The sequence below is a fragment of the Myotis nattereri genome, assembly GCF_964212035.1.
Source record: "Myotis nattereri genome assembly, chromosome: 1".
In the NCBI taxonomy this organism is placed as follows: domain Eukaryota; kingdom Metazoa; phylum Chordata; class Mammalia; order Chiroptera; family Vespertilionidae; genus Myotis; species Myotis nattereri.
Genome location: NC_138075.1, coordinates 219,994,126 through 220,008,164, shown reverse-complemented (window position 1 = coordinate 220,008,164; position 14,039 = coordinate 219,994,126). Strand labels below are relative to the sequence as shown.

Sequence of the window (14,039 nt, the reverse complement as noted above, 5' to 3'; positions counted from 1 at the left end):
CTAGGCAAAGACCAATGTAAATCTGCCATATGCTTTATTCGCAATGATGAATACTCTCTAACGTGTTTAGGGAACAAAACTCAGTCTATGTGCGACTTTCGCATCTCCAGGGCTTACCTACACAGCTGTGGGCACTCTACAGATGCCGATCAATTCAACGTAGAAACTGGTGATTGTTTCAGGGCGTGGCTGACCTCAGCTGTAAAAGTCATAAACTGAGGCCTACGATCTTTCTATTTTGCTCACTTTATGTGGCTAGTTGGCAATACTCAGTCTGGCTGTTACAAAAGCAAAAATGAATGGTTCCTTTACTACCGTTACTTACTTTTTGGCAACTTTCGATGAACTCATCTATAGTAACAACTCCATCTTTATTTTTGTCCATTTTCTGTTCAGGAAGAAACGAACAAAAACCTTTATTCAAACTTTCCCCATGATACCCTCACGCCTTAACCAAATGAGCTGAAGATGATCAACAACAACAACAAAAACAAGCCCTAGCTGGTTTGACTCAGTAGATAGAGAGTTCGTCTATGAACTGAAGGGTCCCAGGTTCAGTTCTGGTCAAGGGCACATGCCTGGGTTGTGGGCTTGATCCCCAGTAGGAGGTGTGGAGGAGGCAGCCGGTCAATGATTCTCTCTCATCATTGATGTTTCCCTCTCTCCTCCCTTTCTCTCTGAAATCAATAAAAATATATTTTTTAAAAAACAAAACCCACTGTTTGTTTATTGGGAGGAACTGCCTCAGAACAAACTAGTAATTTCCTAGCCATAGGAGTCATCTGGCTGACTTCTTCGAATCTCGGCTCTTCTTTGTCAACAGAATGTGGGGAAGATCTAGTCCCTGACCTAGGTAAAACCCTGCCTTCCAGCCACGCCAGAGCTCAGGCGATTTGCTGAAATGTTCTAAGTCTTAGTCTTCTCACCTGTAAAATGGGGCCAATAAGGATTTATAACATAGGGTTCTCATGAGAACTGAATTAAAAAACAACAACAACACGTGAAATGTGGCAATTGCTTAGTATTCTATCAAGGGTATTGTGAATGTTCGGTAGTTATCAGTATCATAATTATTCAAAACCGAAATTATTCAATTGTTAGGATGGTGAATATTCTATCATTTTATCCCTTTCAGGAAACGCTCTTTTACTTTACATTCTTTTGAATCATCATGACACTTTGAAAACAGAAAACGTTCTCTTAATTTCTGTTTCTCTCTGGCTTCCATGTGCGTTCCTACCTGGAAAAATGTCTCCACGTGTTGTCTGGGAGCGTCTTCTTTGAGGACCGGATATGTGCATTTACCCATCATGTCGTATATTGCTTTCATGATATCAAGCATCTCCTGAAAAGCCAAGGGCACGCTCGTGAGGCTGCAAGCAAAGTGCGAGGAAACCACCCAGAAAGTCTAACAGGGAATTTCTACTCAATTTCAAATTTCTGATTCTTCTGTGATTCTTCATTAAACGCCCTTCAGTTGTGAGGAAAAGGCAACAGCTTGGTGCTTTAAACGCAGCAGCATGAGAATTATTTCTGACCTTCGTTTCAAAATGAAGTAAATTCTGACATATCGAACATGATCAGCAAAACCCTGGCTTAGTGTTTGGGTCTCTGTAGACTTCACACAGACTACCTTCATTGTATTGAGTTATTATAGATCTTACATGTTTATTATCAATGTGTTCATTGAGAATAAAATATAACTGCATCACGAGAATTATACTAAAAAAATCAAAGCTCATTAGGGTTGTCATTGTTTTGTGTGTGTGTGTTTTTCCTTCTACTATCGCTTTAACTGAGGAAATCACACATGTAAATTAATCAAAATATTATGACTCTAGGATACACCTTAAAATTTCATCATTATTTTATTAAAAGCTAGTTTTCAACTTATTTTCAATCTTAGTGAAAATAATATCTAATTATCTAGACATTCAGGTTTATTGTTTAATGTTTGTTTCCTTCATACTGAATTCTCCACATAAAAGGATCTGGATTAGGTTGATATAACATTTACTTTTGAGAGTATTCAATTCTATAATAAATGATAAATAGTCTGTAGTTTATAAATCGTGGGTGAAACTTTTAAAGGTGTTCTGAGTTTAGAGAAGTAGTAAGAAGTTTGCTTGCCACAGGCAGAATTCATGAGATGTGTCACATATAAGGACCAAGAACATCATGTTTGTGTTAAAGAAAGGGATAGAAAGGGCTTGGAGGACCAAGAGATACCTAATATTCCTGAGGCATCTGAGTACTAAATGCTTATTGGATACCAAATATACAAGAGGCACTAACTATCCAGGATATGCTTCGTATACACAGAAAATTAATATTCATGAGTTCTTAATGCAGCCACCCATTGATGAGAAAAATCCTGGTTCCACGAGTCCTCTGCTCAAGAAACACAAATAAAAACTATGGCCATTGGCCAGGCTAATTTAGTTGCTATAAGTGAAGTCAGATGCACTTGTCCCTTTGTCTCTGGTAGAGCAAGTTCATGTCACTGACCCAGGATACCTTTCATTTGAGGGGCCTCTTGCTCAAATCTCACCTCTGGGGAAAAGCCAGTGAGCCAGAGAAAAAGACAGGACATAGAATATTGAGCCATCCCAGGATTTAGGTAATGTGATCCTTCCACCTTACTTGCACCTTATCCTAAATTAGTTAACTTACCATACCCTTTCCCCTTGCTTCTCAGTGTGCTTTAAATTATTTTTAAGTTCAAACCATTTGATTTGAATATCTTATTTGGTCTATGGGCCTGAAGGATTTGGGAGGTCCCACCATTCCATGAGGTCATTTCCCACACCATAAAGGTCATCCAGGTCATCACACACACAACCTATGTGACTTTAAATATTGCACCTGTTTCCATGTAGACCACATTATATGGGGGTTGGGGCGGGGGGGGGGGGGGAGAAAGGCGGGAGAGAGATCACAGGCCAAATGTTCTAACATGGTTTAGAAACATTGTCTTCCTATCTGATTCCAACCAGTCTATATTTCATTCATAATGTTTATTAAGATGCCATTGGGAAACAAGTGTATAATTCTTACATGTTTTAAATCTACCTTTCAGATTCACCATAAACTATTCCTATCCATTCCAGATTTTCTATTAGAATATTTCTCTACCACTACATGAACTATTTTAGATTTTCTGAAAGGGCTATTTTCAAATTAAAAATTGCAAATGTGTAATTAACATTTTGAAGTTAAAAATGAAAATATCCCAAAGGATAGCTGTTGGTGAGGTATTTCTTACTTCTTTAGTGATGTAGCCATCTTTGTTTATGTCATACAAATTAAATGCCCAGTTGAGTTTTTCTTGTACTGTCCCCCGGAGCAAAATGGAAAGACCCCTGATGAAATCCTAAAAAGAAATAAAAAATACAATTTGATGTGACATTTCTAAAAAAGCCAAATACAATTCTCCCTTATATGATGGAAGCAAGGGTTACAACCCACTGGATTTTGAACCATTTATTTAGCAACATTATCTCCGTGTTCTTGGTTATTTCCTCTTTGTGAACATAATCCACTCCGTAGAGATAACATTCCCATTATCTAATTGAAAACTGTGACTTAAATCAATCTTGGAATTGGAAATTGTATCAGAACAGACACCCACAAACAGCAAGATGCATGCTAGAAGTGGTACTGGCTTTTCCCCGCAAGGGCATGCAATTCTTACACTGAAAAACAAACAAAAAAAAACAACAACAACAAAAAACAACTAATAACACTGCATGTTTCAAAATACAAACACATGCCTAACACCCTTCCCATGAAAAAGATCTGTTAACAAGATATGAGGACTGTCTTTAGAATGCGAGCCAATTGTAACCTGTATATAGAAGTCAAGTTATAATGTGCATGTGGGCAGTGGTTATGAGCATGGAGCCGGAAGTCAGACTGCCTGAATTCAAATGGCAGCTATGTCACTGGTTGGCTCTGTGTTCTCAAACAACATCCTGTTGTCTCAATTTTTATATCTGTGGAATGGAGATTATAGCATCTACCTCTTAAAGTTGAGGGTATATCTAGGGGTTGAGGTACAATTTCAGATCAACTTTGTCAGTTTTGTTATCGGGAAAGTTGGGGTAACTCTTTCCTCACCAAGTGCTGGAGGTGAGGCCATACCCATTCTGGCCAATGACCTCTGCCCCCAGCTGTGACTGACAGACAAGTACCTTTACTAGTTCCCCCAACTTTACTGGGCATGCATTTGTCTATCTCCCCTCTGTCAAACCCCTGGGGAGTGTAAAGCTTCAACTTCCTGGCAAAGCTGCCAAAATGACATGCCTGTAATATTTGGCCTTCCCTTTGCTCTTTGCTGTATTAATAACTAGTTAATTACAATGGCATCAATTTGACAAAGTGCCTGAGATGAGCTCAAGGACTTACCTCAGAGCTGTAGAATCCCTTTCCCTTGTTCATGTCATTTTTGTCATTGAGCCATTGGTTTCCTATCGCTGCTGTAACAAACTACCACACTCAGTGGCTCTCAGGACCGGGTCAGGAGCCTCTTACTTGCCGTCATTGGCTGGAGTTTTCACCACAGGCCAATTACACGGAAAGATCACTTAAATAATAGATTAGAAGTGCACAAAATAGAAGCACCGCAAATTAACAGCTGTGAGACCCGGCTGGCCCCTCTACCCATTAACCAAGAGGTCAGAATTAGATTCCTCTCAGGGCACATGCCTGGGTTGAGGGCTCTATCCCCAGTAGGGGGCATGCAAGAGGCAGCTGATCAATGATTCTCATCTTTGATGTTTCTATCTCTCTCTCCCTCTCCTCCCTTCCTCTCTGAAATCAATAAAAATATATATTTTTAAAAAGATAACAGCTGTGAGTTTCAATGGGAAGAAATGCCTCCTCTTTAACAGATGTAAATTCAGCCTTCCAAACCCAAATCTGATGGCAGCATTTCTCCTGCCCAGGAGCTGCCAGCAACCAAGCGTCAGATCCATCCAGAATTCACCACCACGAGGAAACCCTAGAATTCTGGGTAAGTCTAGACGGTGTCCAGGTCTTAGCCACCCACCTGTCCTCTGAGCCCTGGCTGAGCATCCTCAGCTTCCCTGGCTCCACCCCCTGACCTCAGTCTGGAGGAGAAACCCCATTGATCTGAGGAGACGCCGGCCCTGCCCCACGAGCTCCCAGGTTCTGGAACATGGGCTCAGGGGGGTGCGGGTGGAGGGCCCTAGCTGCGCAGATAGAGACTGCAGACCTTCAACCACAAGAAGAGAACCACACACAGGGCTCCTTTGGCAACTCCAAACAACAGGTCCAAACACATGCCCGAGGCTACACCATCCTCAACAACTCGGGCCTTTGTGCCATCCTGAAATGTCTTCTAGACTTTCCTACCTGCTTAAGTCCTGAGTACTGTTGCTCATCGCAGCCCCTGGGAAGTGGCTGCAAAGGAGGGGGGAAAGGCCTGGAACAAGTACCCCAGAAAGGCGAGGGGAGCACATGGAAGAGAAGTCACTTGGACGCTGAAGGGCCCTTAGGATATTAGCACGCAAGGTTGCCTCCCTCTGACTAGGCCAGGGCCTGCCAAGCGTTCGGTTCCCAGCTGTCCCCCTCACCTCCTCCCCACTTCTTACAAGGCAGCAGCTGAACTGGCCTAAGAGGACGTTTCTTTAATAATCCAGAATTTCTGATTCATTAGGACTGGGGTCGAGTCCAAAAATTTACTTTTTTAAAAATTTTACCTAGCAGGGTTTTATATTTTTAATTTTCTTATGAATGGATTTTTTTCAAACATACAATAACCATAGTTGTCATGCTATACATTACATCCCCATGCTTATTTAATTTATAACTGGAAGTTTGGCAAAAGGTATAAAGAATTTACATTTCTAATACATTGCTGGTCCTGGGATCACACTTTGAGAACCACTGGCCTACAAGAATCAGCATCAGTACTGACCCTGTCACCAACCACAGCAGACCCCAGTGGTGAGGAATGATTTAAAGACAGCACTTTAAACATATCTCCTATATAATAAAAGGCTAATATGCAAATAGACTAAATAGTGGAACAACCCAACAATCAATCACTATGACTTGCACTGACCACCAGGGGGCGCATGTGGAACATGGCAAGTGTCAGCAGCAGGCGGCAGAGCACAGAACATGCAGGGCATCAGCCACGGTGGGATGGTGGAACAGGTGAGCAGGGGAGCCAGATCGAGGCGGAGCGCCAGTCACTGTCATCAGGGCTAGTCTCTGATGGTTACTGAAAATTCTTTGCTCCCACATGCCACAGTCCAGCACAACGCTTGCACCTGCTGCTGGCACCCGCTGCCAGTCCTGATTGCTTAACGCTATTAGCAGGTGCAAGTGGTAGCTGCCAGCCGCAATCGCCCCTATGGGCTTCTCCAACACCCCCTGCTCCTGAGGGGTAATGGGGGCAGCAGCCACCATTCGTACCCGCTGCTGACGCCGGCCCCAATCACTCCATGTTGGCAGCGGGAGTGAGCAGGGCCAGTGCTGTCAGTGCATAGGAGTGGCGGCGGCAGATGGGCTGCTGGCAGACAAGTGACCAGGGGCTGCATCAGGAGGGGCCAGGAGTGGGTAGAGAGGATGGGCTGAGACCCGCCCCTGTGCCCACCACAGCCTTGTGGCCCACAGTTCTTTTCAAGGTGCACGAATTCATGCGCTGGGCCCCTAATATATATATATATATATATTTGATTTCAGAGAGGAAGGGAGAGGGAGAGAGATAGGAACATCAATTATGAGAGAGAATAATTGACTGGCTGCCTCTTACACACCCCCCACAGGGCATTGAGTCTATAACCCCAACCGTGCATGTTGTCCTGACTGGGAATCAAACCGTGCTCTCCTGGTTCATGGGTTGATGCTCAATCACTGAGCAACATTGGCTGGGCAAAGACAGCACTTTTAAAGTCACCTGTGGGTTTTTCTTGTTTGCCTTCATTTCCTCAACCAGTTCTGCAGAAGCACTTTAATTTTGGCTCTAGTGATGGGTAAAGTTAGGAAGTGGTTTATCCATTTGGTCAGGGCACTTGGATCTGCACTTGGCATGTGGCTGACCCCAGTCCACATCTGAGCTGTTCTCAGGGCTCCTGCTAGGAATGGTGGGATGGAGAGGCTGTCCCTTCTCTGCCCCCCAGAAACAATCAAGCTGGGAGCCCAGGAGCTGCTGGCATCTTCTTGTGACCTTTAGGCTGTAGCAAGCACTACTACCTTTGGACTTTTTGTCCCTGGGAGCCAATAGAGCCATCACACTCTTTTTGTTAGTGTATAGTTTTCTATTATTTGTGACCTTCTAAATCACATCTTAAATACTATGTAATCGGAAACTACTACCATTAAAAGATAGCTATGGACCTTGAGTACCCCTCTCTCTTATAACATGCCATCTTTCAGAATAATATCAATAATGGTTATTTCAAAAAGGAATGATCCCTGATTTGTGATAAAGAAAATGAGAAAGTCCATGTGTCCTACATGGTTTTTGCTCCATGCTTTTCTGAATTATTGAAATCTGTCAAGCAGGAGTTGCAAGATTAAACACACACACACACACACACACACACACACACACACACACACATAACTCTCAAGGGTACTTTACACAATTACCCTACTTTTATCTGTGAAAAAAATGTTGCGCCCCAACTGGTTTGGCTCAGTGGATAGAGTGTCGGCCTGCGAACTGAAAGGTCCCAGGTTCAATTCCAGTCAAGGGCATGTACCTTGGTTGTGGGCACATCCCCAGTGGGGAGTGTGCAGGAGGCAGCTTATTGATGTTTCTCTCTCATTGATGTTTCTGACTCTCTATCCCTCTCCCTTCCTCTCTGTAAAAAATCAATAAAATATATATATTTTTAAAAAGTTGCACCTATTCCCTAATTTATAAAAATGATAAGGAGATGGGTACTGAATCATGGTTTCTCTTCTCTTATGATCAAGCAAAAGAAAGAAAAGGGCATAGCGACTTACTTTATGATAACATAGTCTTATTCAGTACAAGCTCTATTGACCTATAAACCTTTACATGGTGCCTTAGTACTGGCTACTATGCCAAGAACGTCAGTCCTCTTTCTCCTACCTGCATTTGGAGGCATTTGCCAGAAATAGTCCTGTTTACAGATGGAAAACAACGTTAAATAACCTGCCAAAGGTTCAAAAGGTTAACTTAGATAGGTAGAGGCAGACTTAATAGGGAGAGTTAGACATGTGTTTAGTATATTCCTTTATTTTAATGCTTGTTTACATAGTTTCATAAACTAGTTTAAGGTTGTTAATTTTCTCTGGTGTGACCTTCCTTTATTTGGGGTTGAACTTCCACAGTATTTGAGCTACTCTTTAAAGTCTTTGAGAGATACAATTTGGGGCACTATCTAAAGTTTCCATTTGTTTGGAACAAATAAAAGGCATCAGAGTGTCTAAAAAATAATAAGAAGTATATTTTCCAAGATTTGTAGCTTGATTTTATCATGTAAAAGAGATAATGTACTTATCTTGATTGATATGCAATACTGTCTATTGGGGTAATTTAGTGTCTTGATGAATAATTGTAGCCCTAATTCAATTCAATTAAAAGAGAGTTCTTTAGTTTGATTTCACTGGAGGCCATTAAAAATTAATGAGTTTTTAAACTAAATCATAAATACAAATGATAATAAATCTATCTATCTACATAAAAGCCTAAGCAACCATTGCAACCAAATGGATGACCAAACAGGCTGTGTGGGGCAACCAGGCCGGCAGGGGGTGTAGTGAGGGGGTGACCAAACAACTGAGCAGCAGGCTGCGTAGGGACACCAGGCCCCATCAGGCCTAAACTGGCAGTCAGACATCCCCCAAAGGGTCCTGGATTGGAGAGGGTGCAGGCTGGGCTAAGGGGAGCCCCCCACCCCCATGCACGAACTTCATGCACCAGGCCTCTAGTCCTATCTAATAATAGACAAACATGGTAATTAACTGTACCTCTGACATGCTTCCCATTGGCTAACCAGGGCGATATGCAAATTAACTGCCAACCAAGATGGCAGCTGGCAGCCAGGCAGCTGAAGCGAACAGGAGGCTTGCTTGCTCCAGTGATGGAGGAAGCCAAGGTTCTGCGCCTGCTGCTGCCGGCCTCTGAGCTGCAGTCTAAGAAACAATGTTGCCATTATAGAAGCTAAACAAACCCCAGAAACCTGCTTTCAGTCAGCCAGGCCTCAGAGCTGGAGTTGCAACAGTGTTTCAATTATAGAAGCCAAACAAACCCAGATACCTGCTTTCAGCAGCCGAGGCCTCAAGCTGGAACTGGCCTCAGAGCTAAAGCCGTCTCTCAGCTCCAGTGACAGCCATTGAAGGTAAAAAATCCCAGAATAAAAAAAAAAGAAAAAAAGGAGAGGTTGGGAGCTTCAGTCACCCGCTAGCCTGAAAACGGCCCTCAGCCCCTCACCCAGACTGGCCAGGCACCCTAGTGGGGACCCCCCACCCTGAAGGGGGTGTGACCAGCTGCAAACAGCCAACATCCCCTCATCCAGGCTGGCCAGGTACCCAAGCGGGACCCCCACACTGATCCGGGACACCCTTCAGGGCAAACCAGCCAGCCCCCACCCATGCACCAGGCCTCTATCCTATATAGTAAAAGGGTAATATGCAAACTGACCCTAACAGCAGAAGGACTGGGAATGACTGGTCACTATGACACACACTGACCACCAGGGGGCAGATGCTCAATGCAAGAGCTGCCCTCTGGTGGTCAGGGTGCTCTCACATGGGAGGAGCTCTGCTCAGCCACAAGCCAGGCTGATGGCTGCCAGTACAGCAGTGGTGGTGGGAGCCTCTCCTGCCTCCACAGCAGCACTAAAGATGTCCGACTGCAGTTTAGGCCTGCTCCCACAGGCAAGTGGACATCCCCCAAGGGCTGCCGGGTTGCTAGAGGGATGTCTGATTGCCATCTTAGGCCCAATCCCCCGGGAAGCAGGCCTAAGCCAGCAGGTGGTCATCCCCTGAGGGGTCCCAGACTGCGAGAGGGCACAGGCCAGGCTGAGGGGCCCCCCTCCCCCCCGAGTGCACAAATTTTTGTGCACCGGGCCTCTAGTATATATATAAAAGCCTAAGTGACCAAATGACAGGAATGACTAGAATGTGGAATGACCGGAATGACTGGTCGACCAGTCACTATGATATGCACTGATCACCACGGGGCAGTTGCTTAATGCAGTAGCTGCCCTCTGGTGGTAAGTGTGCTCCCACAGCCAACCTCCCTCAGCCTCTCTCCCCTACCCCCCATCAGCCAACCTCCTGTGGTCCTTCCCCCTTGATCGCTGGCCAGGCCGAGGGACCCCACCCATGCATGAATTCATGCACTGGGACTCTGGTCCTATATAATAAAGTGGTAATATGCAAATTGACCATCACTCCAAGACACAAGATGGTTGTCCCCATATGGTCAAAATTGGCCACCCCCATGCGGACAGAAGATGGCCACCCCCATGTGGACACAAGATGGCTGGCAGGGGAGGTCAGTTAGGGGTGACTGGGCCAGCAGGGGAGGGCAGTTAGGGGTGACCAGGCCAGCAGAGGAGGGCAGTTAGGGGTAACCGGGCTGGCAGGGGAGGGCAGTTAGGGGTGACCAGGCCAGCAGGGGAGGGCAGTTAGGAGTGACCAGGCCTGCAGGGAAGGGCAGTTAGGGGTGACCAGGTCGTCAGGGGAGGGCAGTTAGGGGCAATTGGGCCAGCAGGGAAGCAGTTAGGTGTTGATCAGGGTGACAGGGGAGTGGTTAGGCGGTAATCAGGCTGGCAAGCAGAGTGGTTAGGGACAATCAGGCAGTTAGGCAGGTGAGTGGTTGGAAGCCAGCAGTCCTGGATTGTGAGAGGGATCCCAGATTGGAGAGGGTGCAGGCTGGGCTGAGGGACACACACACCTGCTGCCACCGTGCACAAATTTCATGCACCAGGCCTCTAGTATATACATAAATATAATGATTGGCTTATGTAAAAATACAGAAAACTGTATTAAAGAAAATTTTAATAACAAATAATTCTATTAGTGATCACATTTAACATTTCCATTTCTTTTGATACCTATCTTAGCATATAGTTATAGTAATGGTCATACAGCATATATATAATTCTGTTTATTTCACTTAAATAGATAAGCATTTCCCTACTTCTCTGGAAATGTCTTTTGACATAATTTAAATAACTACATGTTAGATTGAGCCATATGAAATTGCTGATCTTTTTTACCTTATTTGTCAAGAATCATAATTTCATATGGTTTAATCTAATAAAACTAGAGGCCCGGTACATAACATTCATGCACTGGGGGAGGGGGGGTGTGGTCCCTCAGCCTGGCCTGCGCCCTCTCACAGTCTGGAACCCCTCAGGGGATGTCTGCTCCCCTGCCAGCTTAGGCCTGCTCCCCAATGGGTCCTTAGTGCCGCCTCAGATGTGGGAGAGGCTCCTGCCACTGCCACTGAGCTCACCAGTAGTGAGCTCGGCTTCTGGCTGAGCGGTGCTCCTCCTGTGTGAGTGCACAGACCGCCAGGGGGAAGCTCCTGCATTGAGCATCTTCCCTTGGTGGTCAGTGTGCGTCATAGCGACCGATCATTCCACTGTTTGGTCAATTTGCATATTAGGGTTTTATTATATAGGATTAGAGTCCCGATGCATGAAATTCATGCATGGGGGGTGGGTGGTGTCCCTCAGCCCACCCTTCACCCTCTCCAATCCAGGACCCCTGAGGGGATGTCCGACTGTCTCTCGCAATCCGGGACTGCTGACTCCTAACCACTTGCCTGCCTGCCTGCCTGATTGCCCCTAACCCCTCTGCCTGCCTGCTTGATCACCCCTAACCACCTCTGCCTGCCTGCCTGATTGCCCCTAACCCCTCTGCCTGCCTTCCTGATTGCCCCTAACTGCTCCCCTACTGGCCTGATCGTCCCTAACTGTTCCCCTGCTGGCTTGATCGCTCCTAACTGCTGCCGGAAGCCGGTCCATCTTTGCTGCTTGACACAGTCACTGCAGGATAGAAACATCTGCACAGCATATGTTTCAAGGGACCTGGCGAATATAGCATACTGTTCTTAATATGTTTGCTCCCCTTAGCGCTGTGTGTTTTAACCAAGGTCACCTCTCCGAGAAAGGTTGTTTCCCCAGGTAGGGATTTTTCCCTGAAGTTAGGGAGGGGATGAAACTCCTTAACTAAGTGCCAGGCGGGTAGTTAATCACTTTAACTACAAACAATCATGCTTAAGCTACATAATCTTTACTCCCTGGAATGGAGATAAGAAACGCCCTAACCTTTGTAATAGAAATTGACAGGATTAAAGTCAACTGGTATAAATATGGATGTAACAAGACAATAAACAGCAGAACCTCTCTGGAGATCCAGTCCAGAACTTGGCTAGAGATCCTGGCTAGGCTGCTGATCAACTGATCACTGTCTCCGTGTCCTTCCTTCTTCGCCGACTCCGTCTACGCCTTTGGGAAACCCTGGACCTGCTGGGGCAGGACCCCGGCAAACTGCCTCTGCCTTGCCCTGCACCCAGAACCCAAGATTCTCTCCTCTGGCCAGCCACAGGCCCCCAGGACCTGGGCCAGCTTCACCAGGGCTGGCCGCAGCCGCAGGGGACCGTGGGTGGGCGATTTTGCTCAGGCTGCTGGTGCTGGTGCCCAGGATCACAGGGCAGGTGGCTTGTCCCTCTCCTGGGCTGCAGCCTGGCTGGTTCCCATTCCTCTCTCGCGAGCTCACTTGTGCTTGACTGGTCCCCATTCCTCTCTCACAAGCTCATTTTTGCCTGGCTGGTCCCCATTCCTCTTTCGCCAGTGTTGAGTGTCTGAGCTGTTATGGTGTGATGGCGTGACCTCCATTTGCATATTAGCTCTTTATTGGATAGGATGCTATCACAATTGCTTTTGAACATTTGAACATTTTGAACCCAAAACCACACTAAGAATTACATATAAATGGCAGCCTTGTACAAGTACACACACAGAGGTACATGCATACAAAATTATACACCAGAAACTATAGTGATGACTCTATTTCCATTTTTCTTCTATTAATTTTTAAATATTCTTGTCATTCATCTCTACATTTATTTTACCACCTACTAATGGTTGCAATCTGGAGTTTGAAAAACGACTTTGTCATAAGATATATTGTAATTTATTTAACCACTCTCCCTACTGCTGGATATAAAAATGAATTTACATTTTTATTCATTAAAAGTGATGCTGTAAAAAACATTTTTCTCTATTCCCATTATTTTGACTTACTTCTTTAGGAAATAAGTGGAATTCTTGGGTTAAAGAGCCCTGGGAACTTTGAAATTTAACAGTAATAATGACTACAGTTCACGATGTGTGTGGGGCCCTTTGCTAGGCAATTTCCATGTATTATTTCATGTCAGCCTCAGGCAACCATCAGAACAGGCATTGTTGTCTTTATATTATGGATGGAGGCTCAGGGAAAATATGTGACTGAGCCAAGGGGTGTGGCCAGTGAGCAGGGGAACCAGAAACTGAACCCAGACCTCTGACTCAAAGCACATGCTCTGACTTTTGTGGATGGCATGGATTCCTGAGTAGTAACTGTAATGGTTGGTGAAAACACTCAGTAATTACATTATAGAAGTTTACCTTAGACATCATTTGGCAAACATAATAGCTCAATCTCTCCCTTGTAAGAATGGGGCTGTGAGCAGTGTGGTGGTTGCCAGAGGGAAGGAGTGAGGGGGGGGAGGGGGTCCTAAGAAAGGGTACAGAAGATTTGACTTTGGGTGGGGGCCCACAGTGCAATATACAAATCTTGTAACATAGAAACCCACACATTAAACCAATTTGTTCATGTTGAGCAATGTCAACTCAGTCAATTTAATAAATAACTAAAAATAATAAAAATTTTAAAAAGAATGGGGCTGTGAATCTATGGCCCAGGGGTCAAATATGTTTTTGTAAATAAAGTTTTATTGGGACACAGCTATGCCCATTTACTTAGAATTTGTCTGTGGTTGCTTTTGTGCTACAACAGCAGAATTGATTAGATAAAAT

General features: G+C 44.9%; 1 protein-coding gene across 5 annotated transcripts in view; it reads right to left on the bottom strand.

The window, feature by feature from the left end:
* Positions 1 to 14,039, bottom strand: part of KCNIP4 (potassium voltage-gated channel interacting protein 4) — a 954,817-nt gene that overhangs the window by 3,408 nt on the left and 937,370 nt on the right. For all 5 annotated transcript variants that reach the window (XM_081083176.1, XM_081083172.1, XM_081083173.1 and 2 more), the window contains 3 exons: positions 3,266 to 3,373; positions 1,241 to 1,345; positions 326 to 388 (listed from right to left, as the gene is read on the bottom strand). In XM_081083176.1, coding sequence (XP_080939302.1) covers positions 326 to 388; positions 1,241 to 1,345; positions 3,266 to 3,373 — 276 coding nt within the window. The remainder of the gene's footprint in view (positions 1 to 325; positions 389 to 1,240; positions 1,346 to 3,265; positions 3,374 to 14,039) is intronic.